General features: G+C 41.9%; 2 protein-coding genes across 5 annotated transcripts; both read right to left on the reverse strand.

Annotated features, from left to right (window-relative positions):
• Positions 1 to 227: 227 nt before the first annotated feature.
• LOC123764368 (uncharacterized) lies at positions 228 to 7,718 on the reverse strand. Of its 4 annotated transcripts, none has more exons than XM_045752066.2 (5): positions 7,509 to 7,718; positions 5,300 to 5,541; positions 4,686 to 4,925; positions 3,490 to 3,627; positions 228 to 706 (listed from the first exon to the last, which is right to left on the reverse strand). In XM_045752066.2, exons 3-5 carry the CDS (start codon positions 4,911 to 4,913, stop codon positions 392 to 394), a joined length of 681 nt encoding a protein of 226 aa, XP_045608022.2. In that variant the 5' UTR covers positions 4,914 to 4,925; positions 5,300 to 5,541; positions 7,509 to 7,718; the 3' UTR covers positions 228 to 391. The 4 variants fall into 4 exon arrangements, with proteins under 4 accessions (XP_045608022.2, XP_045608023.2, XP_069172088.1 ...); XM_045752067.2 differs by having other exon boundaries at positions 5,300 to 5,573; XM_069315987.1 differs by having other exon boundaries at positions 4,686 to 4,923; positions 5,300 to 5,583.
• Positions 7,719 to 8,122: 404 nt separating this feature from the next.
• On the reverse strand, positions 8,123 to 13,837 carry LOC123764367 (uncharacterized). Its single transcript, XM_045752063.2, has 3 exons — positions 13,161 to 13,837; positions 12,538 to 12,933; positions 8,123 to 10,999 (listed from the first exon to the last, which is right to left on the reverse strand). Exons 1-3 carry the CDS (start codon positions 13,504 to 13,506, stop codon positions 9,858 to 9,860), a joined length of 1,884 nt encoding a protein of 627 aa, XP_045608019.2. The 5' UTR covers positions 13,507 to 13,837; the 3' UTR covers positions 8,123 to 9,857.
• Positions 13,838 to 14,490: the final 653 nt, after the last annotated feature.

The following is a 14,490-nucleotide window of genomic DNA, read 5'->3' on the forward strand; positions in this document are numbered from 1 at the left end:
TATATATATATATATATATATATATATATATATTATATATATATATATATATATATATATATATATATATATATATATATATATATATATATATATATATATTATATATAATATTTACAACAGTGTATAGGTATTATACTACAGTATACTAAGGTATACCACATATAGGCCTCACATTCACAAGGTATGTATAATTAAGCATGCAAGGTGAACACGCTAAAATGCACTATTGTTTAACTATTTACTTAGCAAGACACCTGACTTCAGCAACACGTAGCAACACTTGCGATACTAACGTGTATTACAGCTAACGTCACAAGATACAATAAGGTTACAATAAATTAATCTGTATCATGCTGAAATTGAGGCATAACTTGTCATGGGAGACTCTTCACGATGGTGCTGGGTATACCGGTACCATAGGAGGAGGGTGGGCAGGGAAAGAGGTGGGCACCGGGTCGTGGATGGGGGCAAGGTCGTGGGTGGGGATATAGGTGGGTGCTGGATCATGGGTGGAGATATAGGTGGGTACAAGGTCGTCAATGGAGACATGGATGGATCCCGGATCGTGGGTGGAGACTTGGGTGGGTGGTGAGTGATGTGTGGGGGTGCAGGCGACGCTGAAGGAGTCGTTGAGGTGCAGGTCAGCGAAGGTCGGGGGCGGCGTCTCAGCCTTGATGAGCGACTCGTAGTCCGGAGGCGGGTCCTGTAGACACACACACACACACCACCAGTTAAGTCGCAGTAATAACACAATATCAGTAATATAACACACATTGCGGAATTACAGAAATGTGTTCCTGCATAACCATCACAAACTCTTAAGAATGTTAACACGTGAAAAAGACAATGATGCAGAATAGTGACTTGGTGCTAGATTTATAATAATATTTTTAAATTTGATTATAATAACCTATACAGTATTAGCCTCTGAAGAGTTATTAAGCTCACGATAATAGGTTATTGACTAACCAGTAAATATAAGTTACTCCTTGTGTTGTGTTCTAAATACATAATGATGTTATTTATTTATCATTTAATATCTACTACAGAGGAAAAAGTTTCAGCTTCGTTGCCTATTTTTCCTAATTTAATGAATGCGATTTCCTTCGAATGGTTCAGTCCCTGAGCCCATTATGTGTCTCTGTAACCCTTTCCACTACCGCCCACAAGATGGGTATGAGATGCATAATAAATGAACTAAACTAAACTAACTTCGAATGTTGATAACTCAAAGTAAAGATGACATAAGACATGGCAATAAATGTGGAAAACCCCACTGCCCAAGCCTGTGTACCATGGTTATCTTATCTTAACCCTCCAACTGCGGATTTAACGAGAAAAGGTCCATTCGCAAGTCTGATTTTTTTTATATAATCAGAAAAAATACCTAATTACAGATTTAATTATGAAAAAAACATTCACCATAAAAATACATACAAGAATTCCTAGCTTGCGTTTAATGAATTTATAGCACATCTGACTGGGTGTGCTAACGTACGGTACTAATTTTTTCTAATCTTTGTTTTTCTTATTTTCACAACTTTCAAAGCAGTCAATCCTTCTTTTTATATACACACATCCGACTGGTATTAGCAGGCTTAGAGCTTTCCATTCCTATAGCTGGTTCCCAATTACTGCTAGTATGAATTTCTTATTTACATTGGAGACAGGCTATATTGTAATAATGACACTAGTGTATTGATTATTTTAATAAGAAATCATTATATACCATGCTTAATAATATGTATTAGTTTAATAATATTTGTGTATTATGTATTAGCTTAATAATATTTTCAACTTTCTTATTTACGATAATAAATTCAAAATACATAAATTTCCTAGAATTAGCCCATTCGAAGGGTGAATAGGTATGTCATTAGTTATTGTGATTGCTGTTATTTCAGTTAACTGTATTTACATCTTTATTTTAAGTAAAAACTACATTTCTAGAGTTCATCAACAATCTAACAGAATAAATTGTTGTCTTAGACAAGGTATCAGCGTCACATCGACATCTCGGGGGTTGTCATTATGCTGTCATCTTCATCAGTTACTTCAGTTATCCCTCTACCTAAATTCTTGATCCAATTTAAAAGAAAACTGGCCATCTAACCTGGCCTCACATCTTTGCTTGAGTCATTAGCCTCCTTATGGTGAAATCTTCCTTCTCTTACTAATACCATAGTTCCAGCTCTCAGGATCATATTTATTGTGCACCCTTCAACACGTTTGGTCTGGTAATACCCATATCGCGGCATCTTAACAAAGGCACTGTGTGGGGTCTGCCACTAATTCATGAATTGAACAATACGCTGCCTCATTCTTCCATTCCACAATTTCTTGGAATGGTCTTCTACCCTGTTTCCCCAACACATTTGATTTAGAATCATTCAAACACATTGTGTGGAGCTTTATTTCAGACTCAAACTTAGTGTCTAATTATTCTTCTGTTCAGGCCTAGCTAGAGAAATATAGCAGTCTGATATCATAGGTTTAAATCTAAATATTAACGTTTTTATAGATACATAAAAACAAAAGGACGTTAAACAAAGTTCAAATTTAAATACAGTATATGAATATCTCGATAACTACATGGTTTTAATGATGGCTTAAGTACTGTAGCGAATTCAGTCTCCCCTAAAACACGGCGGAGATCAAAGAAAACAGCCGGCAAGCTGAGGAGAGAGAAGCGACCAGCCTGGACGTTACCAGTATACAAACATTGCAAATGGGCGCATCCGATCCCACGATCGTCGTCGCCCCTAAATCAACACAACAACAACATTGCAAATCCTGTTTAGGGGGGCGACGGCTGGAAAGATACGCAGCGTCTCTTCCACTGAAAACCACGATACCGCTGAGGAATCAGAAAAACCACCTTCACATCGCACGCATTCGGAAAGTGGTGGTCATCCTCAAACTGAGGAAAATAATAAAGGACGTTTTCCTGGACAGCAAACTGATTTGAAGCAAAGTGCCGCCAGCCTCCAGAGGTAATCAGACCATCCCGGCCCCATGGAGCCTCAGTACCAACATCTACCGCTCAACCAAGGTAGGCTCAAAAATCTAAATAAAAAGGTCAGGTTAGGTTAGGTCTGATGGCACAACCTGGAATTCAGTAGAGTTCCGGGTTGGTCGGTCGCCTTTTGTACCATCGTGGCCAAGTTGGTTAAGGCAGGTGTCTAGGAATCATCAGGACGTGGGTTCGTCACTCCAGTGCCTCAAATTGGTTTTCATATATATATATATATATATATATATATATATATATATATATATATATATATATATATATATATATATATATATATATATATATACATATATATATATATATATGTATATATATATATATATATATATATATATATATATATATATATATATGTATATATATATATATATATATATATATATATATATATATATATATATATATATATATATATATATATGCCAAACATAAGACAAAAACAGGTGTAATACCTTAGCGATGATGAGGACGCGTCGCTCGTGGACGAGGAGGACCAACATGGTGACCAGGAGCACCATGTTGAGGAGGGAACCCACCACCAGCACCACGTGACCCTCCTCCAGCGTCCATCCGCCTTCACATCCGCCCCACTGTACACACAAAACACTTTACATTGAATATGTTCTTGTAAATTTAATTGTAGACATACGTTATGAACCTAACACATGAACATCGAGCCCGTCTTCAGGATAAAGTCACTACCACGAGACACCAAACCCATTTTCACACCAACTGGATAGCTCTCTAGATATTTGTGTGGGATAAACGTTCGGCCTTCGATCCCCGATGATCTAAGTGGTTGGGCACTGTTCCTTCCCTCCGTTCTATCCCAGCTCCTTGTCCCTCCTATCTCATACAAGTACAGTATCAGTATTTTATAATCTCATTGGCTTAAATAGTGTTTTCTCCTAATAATTACCTTACAAACCCTTTATTAAAGAATGAATAATGACTACTTTCTCTTCAGCGTCCTGTAAGGTGGATTGTTCCTCCTGACTCTATCCCACGACATTGCTGGCTCTATCTCAGGACACTTCTGGTTCTATACTAGGACACTCCCATGATCCCTGTTATCATATCCCATGACTTTTCTGGCTCTATCAGAGGATACTCCTAGGCACAGTATTGATTCTATCCTAGAACACTCCTTCCCTTCCCTTCCCTTTCACCCCCCCCCCTCCTTCATAATGTTCATCACCCTTGATCATTAAGTCTCATTCATCGCCCTCCGCCTCTCATACTTCCCGTCGTCCACTCCCCCATCCCCCACTCACACTAGCATATCATGCCATTTACATGTCCTAGCAGGCTTCTTGATTCCTGACAATAGTATAACGTAACCATATACAGATCCAACGTATATATTCCCAAAAATGTACTATCATATACTATACAGTATTTTTGTCGTTTCTCAATGTATATGTAAGCCATGCCGGCCTACATTCGCTATTTTTGTATATTTACCAAGATTATCAACTAGCAAAATACATATTTCCCAAATAAATTAGTTATAATTTTTATCTGAAAACTGTCATAATCAACATAGAAGGAAGGTCATGTCAAACGTAAGTTCGGCATAACCAAATGTGGAGGAAGACCAATATAAGAAAGACATGATATACAAGATATCACAAGTGTAATCACTCACCTGGGCGTGCTCAGTTCTTCCACTTGTCTTTTCTTGAGTGATTTCGCTGCCTTGCCTGGAGGTAGTCTTGGTAACAGAGCCATGCGGAGGGAAGTTAGCATGGCAGGCGATCATGTACATGCCGAAGGCGGTGATGGAGGTAGCAACGAGCCAACCGACGCCCAGGACGGACAAGACCACGGACCAGCGAGTCCTTCTTACTCCCAAACCCAGTCGCCCAGGCATCATCACCTACTGCCTCTGTTATATTCATGGAGGACAAAACTTTAGGTTTTCATAAGTTAAGTCAGATGTGATATTCAGCATACGCTCACACAAGTTCCATCACTCTCCTCTCAATTTTTATAATATATATCTTGTTTATATGGATACAAATCCCTCCAAATTTAAGTGCCCTTACAATGAATGCTGAATTACATCTAGATGTATTATATCTAATTATGTCTTTCATTTGTAGAAGTTTGGTAATTTATGTACATGGTTCTGGTTTGATTCCTTGTTTGACGCTGCGTTTGTAATTTCCTCTGATCTAATATTGTTTCAACTTCTTATCTAATTTGTCTGTCACTGTGAAAATTTTTTTATCCCTTAATTTGGGATTTGCTAATTGTTACCTGTTTTCCCTGAATTTGACTTGAGGTTGGAACCGCTGCTCCTTGTTTGTGTTACATTTGATCTTTCAAAGGAGTGGTCTCGATTAAATTAATATTCTCCAAATTGTTTAGTATTTTCAGGGTCTCGATAAGATCAGTCTTGTCACGGTCACGCCCTGTGGCCCTCAACCGTCCCTAGCATGAGAGTTGACTTAGTTCTGGGTTGATATTTGTTGCTCAGTTTTCTTCATATATCCATGTTTCTGTAGTTACAATAATATATTTGTTCTGTGTTCTGAAATATACTTAAAATATCCATCATTTTATAAACTAATTTGTCATCATTATCTGTATCTATTATTATTATTATTATTATTATTATTATTATTATTATTATTATTATTATTATTATTATTATTATTATTATGTTACTTATTATTTTTATAAATATTATTGTTATTATCATAAAATGGTAATAGTTCTATTTTATTGTGTGTGTGTGTGTTATTATCTGTGAAATAGATGGGAAGCCTCGAGGGTGGAGGGTGGCCTCATTACCAGTGGCCAGATGTAGCCACCTCCGGTCCTGGAGTTAAAAGGCAACCTGGTGCTCTTTAAACACCTTGCTATCTCCGGGTCCGTCCGGTCGTCTTATCTCCCAAGGACTAATCTACTGCTTCTACATATTCCACACACATCTACTAACACCAACACTCATGCACACGCCGCCACCTCTCTCTCTTTCTCTCTCTTGTGAACACAAGCGTAGCTAAGATTACACCAGAGAGCCAAAACTCAACCCTCGCAAGCACAACTAGGTGAATTCAGACACTGGTTGCAGTCACAAGCAAAACTGTCTTGAGTTATAACAAAAACTGTCTTGTGAAAACTGCAAAACAATAAGGATATGTAGAAAAGTTTAGGGCTGGGGTAGACCGGGTGAGCAGAAATGTCTGAAGATCCGAGATGGTCATCACAGACTGGGTGCGGAAAACAGAAGGCCACATACAGGGTACCATAATGTACAGGGAAACCCTTAAAATATTACTCAAAGAGAGAGACCTGGTAGTAGATAGCCCATACAGGTGATTGTAACGTTTCCACTTGCGCCCCCTGGCTGAGTGCGTGATAGGCACCTTAATACTGTGTGTAACCAGGTCAACTGACACTCCTTGTGTTAGCACCTCTCGACGTCACAGTGGTGGTAGTTTGGTGAACTGTGAAGTTACTGGTGATTTATTCATTTTACAAAATTGTGTTACTAGCTCATGAGTGCTGTGACTTACTTAGCTAGACGTTTCTTGGGGTGCAGTTATGAGCCCATTGTATGCCTCTATATCCTTTTACATTACCGTTCATTGGATGGTTTACCAATCATTTAAATTTGTTCGACAAGTGAAAACTGCTGTAGAAAAAATCCTTTGACTTTGTAGAACCTTTGACTGCAATAAAAAGAAAGTTGTAATTCACCTGCACACATCTCTGGTGCGCCCCCATCTGGAGTACTGTATCCAGGCATGGAGACCTCACCCTCGAAAGAGACATACTGTATGTGGTTTGGAGAAGGTACAACACAACGAAAAAAATCATCCCAGAACTATGTCAACTCTCATATCAGGAAGGGTTGAGGGCCGCAGGACTAACAACACGACAGACAGACATGACAGGGAGGATTTCTTCGCGTCCTTTCAAATACTGAACAAGTTGGAGGATATTAAACCAGACCAATTATTCTCTCAGGGTCAAAAACCCACGGAACCGCTTACCCGCCGAAGCTGTAAATTCCAAGACTATATTCAGTTGGAAGAAAATCCTCAAGAATACTAAGAGGCCATTTGACAAGCCGCCATTAGAGATGGTAGCTCTCAGGTAAATTAACATTGTACTACATCATCTTCACCTTATATAATTATTTCTCAGTTCTTGTTCTAATTTACTTTGATCTGTGGGAACACAATTACCAGCTTAATTCTATATGTTGGCTGGATTGTTGGCTTGGTGGGGCTCTGGCGCCTGTACACTTCTAAAATTTCGTTCATCATGTTATATGAGAACTTATCTGCTTAAACCTCGATATCATGGTCAGCAGGAGTAGCGCTTCATGCTCGTGTCTCGTTATCAAGCTCATGCTCGTCACATATTTCCTTCTCGTATTAACTAGTCATATAGAATGAAATTGCTTTATCAATATATCGTAGTTATATCAACCAGAAAATTGCAAGAAACTTACCTGGACGAGGCTTGCCTAGGCTTCCCTCTTTGTCTAGCGGCGCGGTGCTGGCTCTTGCTGGCCCATGCACTGGGCCAGGCTTACCAAGTATAGTAAGAAGAGTTATACAGGTGTTTGGTAATGTTGGTGATGGTGGTTACGGAGGAGGGCGTCGGCGGCACGTGTGGTACCCCCGGTGCTGTCATGGCCACTGACAGTTGGCCTGTCTCATCATCCGGTGTAAGCTGATATATAACCCCCCCCCCCCAGGATAGGGCTAGTTAGTGTGTACCCCTTGTCATACGTCTACTGATTAAACTGTGTTTATTTTCTGACAAATATGGTTGCAAAATATATGGATTATCATGTTAAGATTTATTTTGTTTTTGTCAATTCGTTCTTTCTGAAATCAAGAGTCTCTTAAGTTTGTTCTTGAATACCACCTTCCACACTTAAGATGTGTTATAAATACCACAGTCCATATGTAAGATGTGTTCTTAATACCACACTCCATATGTAAGATGTGTTATAAATATCAACCGTTTAATGCTATGGTGATTAAGTTCAGGTTGCAGACACCAACGACAGACTGTCTATGCAGCAGGAACCGTTTAGGGAGTACACAAACCAGCAAAGTAAAGATGAGTAATATTAGAGTCATGTACACAGACGCAGACAGAATTACAAATAATAAAGTAGATTTACACACAAACAAAATGTGGCAGAGGAGCAACCACAAATTATCGCAGTAGTGAAAACGAAACTGACAATTGTTACAGGAAATTTTATTTTCCCATGAGGATATCAAGTAATAAGCATAGGGTAAACACGGGTTAAGGTCGGCCCTGTTGCTACATCTACATTTGGAGCTTTGAGGAAATAAAAGTATACGAGGAAGTCGATGAGCAAGAGTACATATTAAGAATAGGAACAGGTTGTTACATGTAGATAGTGGAAGCAGTAATTTACAAGCCCCCTACAAAACAATAGAAAGCCTGGGCAAGACTGGCAAATGCAGTAAGACTTGCTTAAAGGTAATGCAAAGGCAGCCACAGTTACTCAGAAATGTGCAGATGTAACGTAGCTGTTCATACCACTTAAGAAGGGGTGATCAAGAAAAGCAAAGTAAACCCCAGATTCAAAAGGCAAAGCAAAGGAGAGGGAACCAAAAAATTAAAAAGTCTGTAATTGCCAGAGAGCTAGGAGCAGAGGACAATAGAAAGAAACTAAAGAGAACTGGACATGAAAATACCTGTGTCAAGAGAGAAGCTGAGGACGTGTAGAGAGATGTGTAGTGTAAATTGAGGACGTGCAGTGTAAACTGAGGACGTGTAGAGAAATACGTGTATTGTAAACTGAGGAATATTTAAAACAGAAAGAAGCTATGGAGCCATATAAGTTAAACAACAGTACCTTGCCATCTGGTTGAAGAGAAAACGGAAAATTTTATCGGAAATTGACAAGGAATTAAGTATTTGAGGAACTCTAACAAAAGATTTCAAGAGGTCTTTACAAAAGAACAAACGTAGAGACATAGTAGCATTAATATTAGTGATAGCAGTATCATTACAATCTGTCCTTAACTATAAATTTTATATGGAAATTCTTCCTTTTCAACAAGTGAGCGGCAGGACATTATGCCTTCGCTGGCGATCTTAGGATATTCCTTCAAGGATACTCCAATTCATCGTAGAGTTTCTCCTGTTTATCTAGTACTTCTGGGCGTCTAAGACAGACAGCATCTGGGCTGGCAGGTTGGGCAAAGGATCGCGGGCTGTGTGAAGGTTGAATGTGAGGCGGCTGACGGATGATGCTAGAGGGCGGGTCTGGACTTCCAGGGGCAGGAATGGAGCCAACGAGTGAGTGTTTACCGGAAAGCTGTTCTCGAATTTGTTGTTTCGATGTCGATGTTGCATCGTTACAAGACGAGTCAACTGAGGTATTTGTGGTCCCGTTCTGGAAGACTTCGGGCGTCCTGGCTGGTGTATAGGATGAATTGTGCTTATGGTTCTCAGAGTTGGAACAGCGTGAAGATACTGGGTCTTGGGAGACTAGCGAGGGAGGTGAAGCAACTTGCTGCTCTAGTGTGGTCTGGAGTGACCCAGGCAGCACAACACTGCACCCCCCCCCCCCCAGTGTGAGAAGGTGAAGGAACGATCAAACTGCATGGCTCTTTCTTGCTTTTCTGAACTGACAGCGATGATGTCTTCTTGGTCCATTTTTGAAATTACTGTCGGTTTAAGGCCTCCCTCTCCTGACCTTCATTTTCTTCACTGATTATAGTATTTCTTCAGATTGGTCATTGGAGACGGGAGCTTCTTATTTTCATCAGTGTCTTGTACTTCACCGCTGTTAAAATCTTGTGGGTGTTTAAACGCGGGGTTTTGAGCCATGATGTTGGTAGTACTGACTGCTGGCGACGTCGCCGTTGGCTATCTCGGGTCGCCTTTTATATTGTCTCCTGAACTTGCTTCCCTCTTTATCCTTCATAACCATTCTGGTGTCATTTTGTGTTGTTCTACATTCACCTCCTTGCTTCTTTCTCCGATCTGCAGAGGCCACGTCCTTCCTTCTGTGTTGCTGATCGTCTACGGCGGAGCGTCCACGGACCTCCGGAGTAGGGCACCTGGTCTGTTGTGAAGACTGGATCTTCTTGTCTATGTGTCCATGTTTGTCGGAACTCCTCGTTTGAGCGTTTTGTGTTTTGTTAAGATCATTTGGACGTCCGTGAGTCTTGATGCTATGGGCAAAAAACTGGTGATCTTTCTGGAGCTGAGAGTGTCCGTCATCGCTGCCAGTTCTGCTTTCTGTTGTGACATCTTTCTTTCGTGAAGGAACTCCGCTCTTGCCGTCTAGAGCATCCATACTAGAATGAGCGTTGTGTTTGCGCTCAGGACCGACAGCCTTGCGTTTTGATGCCCCATATTTGTTATGTTCAGGACTGTTTTTCGACGCTGAAGGATGTTTCTTGTTCGTAGCAGGCGAGCCAGTATGGTCGAGGCCATTGTTACAGCTGGAGGTCCCAACGCAGAGTCCTAAAGCAAAGTTGTCACATCCCAGTTTTCTAGCTGAAGCAGAATTGTTCATCCCTAAAGAGAAATTTCCTCTTCCTATGGGAGAATTTTCTCGTCCTCTTAACGACTTTACTTGTTCTTCAGCACATGCAGAAAAGTCAATTTCCTCAGCTCTTTTGTTTCTCTGCATTCCCTCGTACCCGAGAGAGGAAGGCGTACCCTCCCTTCCCCTCTGCACTGCCTGGGCTTCCCCTGTCACTGCCGACCAGGGCACCACTGACGGTCGTGTTCTTGGTCCATCCTCGCGAATGGACACTGAGCCCATCTGCCACCAAGAGAATGGCGTCTCTGGATGTGATTGGTTGTCCTGGCAATAATCACGCCTCCTCTTGCAAGTATGCCAAGTGTATACACTTCCAATGGCGATCAGCAGGGACACAGACAGCACGCAGGCGAGCAGCACCCAGGACAGTGAGGCACTCGATGTCGACCACAAGTCTGTAATTGAAAGAGGACAAACTTCAACAATATGACGAGTAATAGTGAGTGTTAGGATTGAGACTTATAAGTGGTATTAAGTACAACATATGTTCGAATAGTATTATGATATGGATTCTCTTTGTTTTTAATTATATTATAGCTTTGTATGAAGAGTATATGATGCTGTTGGTGGGAGAGTCCTCAGTGTATTATAGCCGAAGAGACATGGTTATCTTCAGATGATTTCGGGGCTTAGCGTCCCCGCGGCCCGGTCCTCGACCAGGCCTCCTTTTTGTTACACATTCCCCAAGAAGCAGCCCCTAACAGCTGTCTAACTCCCAGGTACTTAAGCATATTATAGTTAGTGGATTTAGACGCGCCTCTGGTGTGACGCAGGACGCTGGTTCCAACCCAATGAACTGTGGGGTTCAGTTCCTGAACCCATTATGTGCCTCTGTAACTCTTTCCACCACCGCCCACGGGGTGGGAATGGGGTGCATAATAAATGACTAAACTAACCTAGGAGTGAGAAAGAGGCACAAGCCAGACATCATTTAAGGAAAACATTTTAAGTGGTGAAGGCGGTACGGGAAGGTAAGAAGATAGTTTTCTTACGCAGGCGATGAGTCACAATAACGTGGCTGAAGTATGTTGACCAGACCACACACTAGAAATTGAGGGGACGACGACGTTTCGGTCCGTCCTGGACCATTCTCAAGTCGATTGTGAATCGACTTGAGAATGGTCCAGGACGGACCGAAACGTCGTCGTCCCCTCAATTTCTAGTGTGTGGTCTAGGTCAACTTCTTACACACAGACATCACAATAGTGTGATGTATCAAATGAACAAAAGGTGTCGTAGCTCAGTTGATTAAGGCAGCGTCTGGGATACTCTCGGACGTAGGTTCGAATCCTCATCACTGCCCTTGTGGATTTGTTCATAGTTTTCTTGTAACACAGTTAAGATTTTATATCAGTGTGTCGAATTGGTCTCCCGCCCATCCCCCTCCCACCCCCACCCCTTCAACAACCCCGAAGCCCCCCCCCCCACAGGAGGTATGCGCCAAATGGACAGACACGAAAAGTTGAACATGAGTAGAGTGGGGGATGGGGTGGGGGTTGAGAGGGCGCGGGTGAACACTGGAGCCTCAGAGGAGCCTCAGAGGAGCCTCAGAGGAGCCTCAGAGGAGCCTCAGGGGCGTGAGGAGACACATTGATTTGATGTACGAATAGTGAGCAAGAAGACTCGTGCTGAAGGGTAAATATCTTCAATGATAAGTGTGATTAACGTGAAGACCAGGAGTCACTGCGAGAGGTGACCTGACACATGGAGGGCAGGAGCGACCCGACCCGCCAATAAGTCGGCCCCACACGCACCAGTTACCCTGCAAAGTTTAATGAGGCTAACAACAAGCGTCTGGTCTCCAACCCTAGACAAACAGACATTTTATTTAATAGATATATATTACACACATATTCAATATAAGATTAAAGGCCTTACCTCTCCTCTTGGGCAGGCTAACAACGTGCAGATATTAATATATTTATGCCCTCACCTTGCATCCTAGCCAGGCGTGTGTCACACCCCAGGCTCCAGAAAGCCGTGTCCGCCGACTGGAAGGAGAAAAAGACCTGGTCGTCAGGTCGTATGGTCACTCTGGGGGTAGTTGTATTTATCTGTGTTAAATTGTCGCCATGAAGGCTCCAAACCCGTACATCGCTCGTCTCGTTCACCCGCGCCACTCTGAGTCGTGTCCAGGAGGAGCCACAACAGGGGAAGAAGCTGATGTTGCGGCGAGTTATTGCTGTGTTTTGTGAGTGTGTGACGATCAGCACCACCTGCAACAGGGTCTGGTGAGGACCCGGTACCCTCACCCAAAGGTCCCTGTGGCCCTCCAGCGGCACTGGGACGTAAGCGTCGTCGGCCACAGGCGTCCTGTACACCACACAGCCTGCAATATGGAGGCCGATACCACCCGTGCTCTTTACCTCTTCCTTCAGTACTACCCCCTTTTATTAAATATATTCATAAACATCATTGTTAGTAAACAAAAAATACTATTTAGTAAATTATTTATTGGTTAGTGGAGTCTGATAGAGGTGTCAGATTTGGCAGCTGTAAACGTGCATATTGAAAGAGAGAATGATAGAGACAGACAGGCCCAGTAGACTTCCTCACCAGTCTGACACGAGGAAAGGAGGTACATATTGCCTCTACTGCTGGTGACGTTGACGGTGATGCCTCTGCCACGAGCCTGGTGCTCCTGCTGTATCCTCGATGGCAGGGCCACCTTCGTCGACCTGGCGCTGTCAACCTCCTGCACCGTCAGCGTGGAGCCAGAGACCCACAGTGCCTGCCACTCATTGTAGCCCAGCGTGGCAGACCCCAGCGGCTCGCCCACACCTCCCACCACCACACAGAAAGGAAGACATCTTAGGACACATCCCGCCTGATTTATCGGTATACTAAGAAAACTTTGATTTTGCCTCATATGTAAGATGCACTTAATACATAAACCTATCATCTTCCATTCTCCCTAGAGCCTTTAAAAAGAGCCTAGAGTGGCTGTGTGTTCTAGCCAGTGTGCCTCTGTCGATACCTTGAAATATTCCGTTTGACAGATGATAACTCGAATACCAACGGAGCCAAGAAGCATGTTGCATGTAAAGGATAAAATCCTGAAAATAAAAATGGTAAATAGATTCACAGAGACTGAAAACAAAAAGTGTGAAAACATTAAATTAACAGTTCCAAAATCTGTTCATGCAAAATGATGTTTTTCAGAGAACAAGACAATACGTACTTTAGAGCAGAGCCTAAAATACCTAGATGACCAAACCGTACATCAGATGATGAAGGAAACGACGACGTTTCGGTCCGTCCTGGACCATTATTAAGTACATACGACTTAATATTGGTCCAGGACAGGACCAAAACATCGTCGTCTCCTCATCTTCTGGTGTGTGGTCTGGTCATCATATCTTCAGCCACGTTATTGTGACTCGTCGTCTGCCTACAGTACCTAGATGTTTCTAGAAACGAGGTAGAAACCTGCTCAAGAAGCTAGACAGAAACAAACCCTTCGGGACAGATGAAGTCTTGTCATAAGTTCAAAAGGAATGCACATGCGAGCTTGTCATTCCACGACACATTACTTTCAGACGTTCTTATAAACACGAAACCTCGTAGACATATAGAAAAAGACAAACATAATCCCAATCTATAAAAAAAACAGTAAAAGATAAAACTCCTTAAAGTCTAAAAAGAATAGACTTGTTACGGTCATTGACAAATGTGGAAGTCAAATCACTAGAAAAAAAATCTTTAAAATCAATCGAGTAGATTTTTTGTAGAAACAGTAGCATAATAATGACAAGATCCTGTGTAACAAGTCTGCCTGGCATTTACCATAGTCACTGGGATCTTGTAGGAAGGAGAGGGTTGGGTCGACTGCATCTACCTGGATCTAATAAAGGCTTTTGAAAGTCTCAAACAAAATGAGTGTTCT

The sequence above is a fragment of the Procambarus clarkii genome, chromosome 82, assembly GCF_040958095.1.
Source record: "Procambarus clarkii isolate CNS0578487 chromosome 82, FALCON_Pclarkii_2.0, whole genome shotgun sequence".
NCBI lineage: Eukaryota > Metazoa > Arthropoda > Malacostraca > Decapoda > Cambaridae > Procambarus > Procambarus clarkii.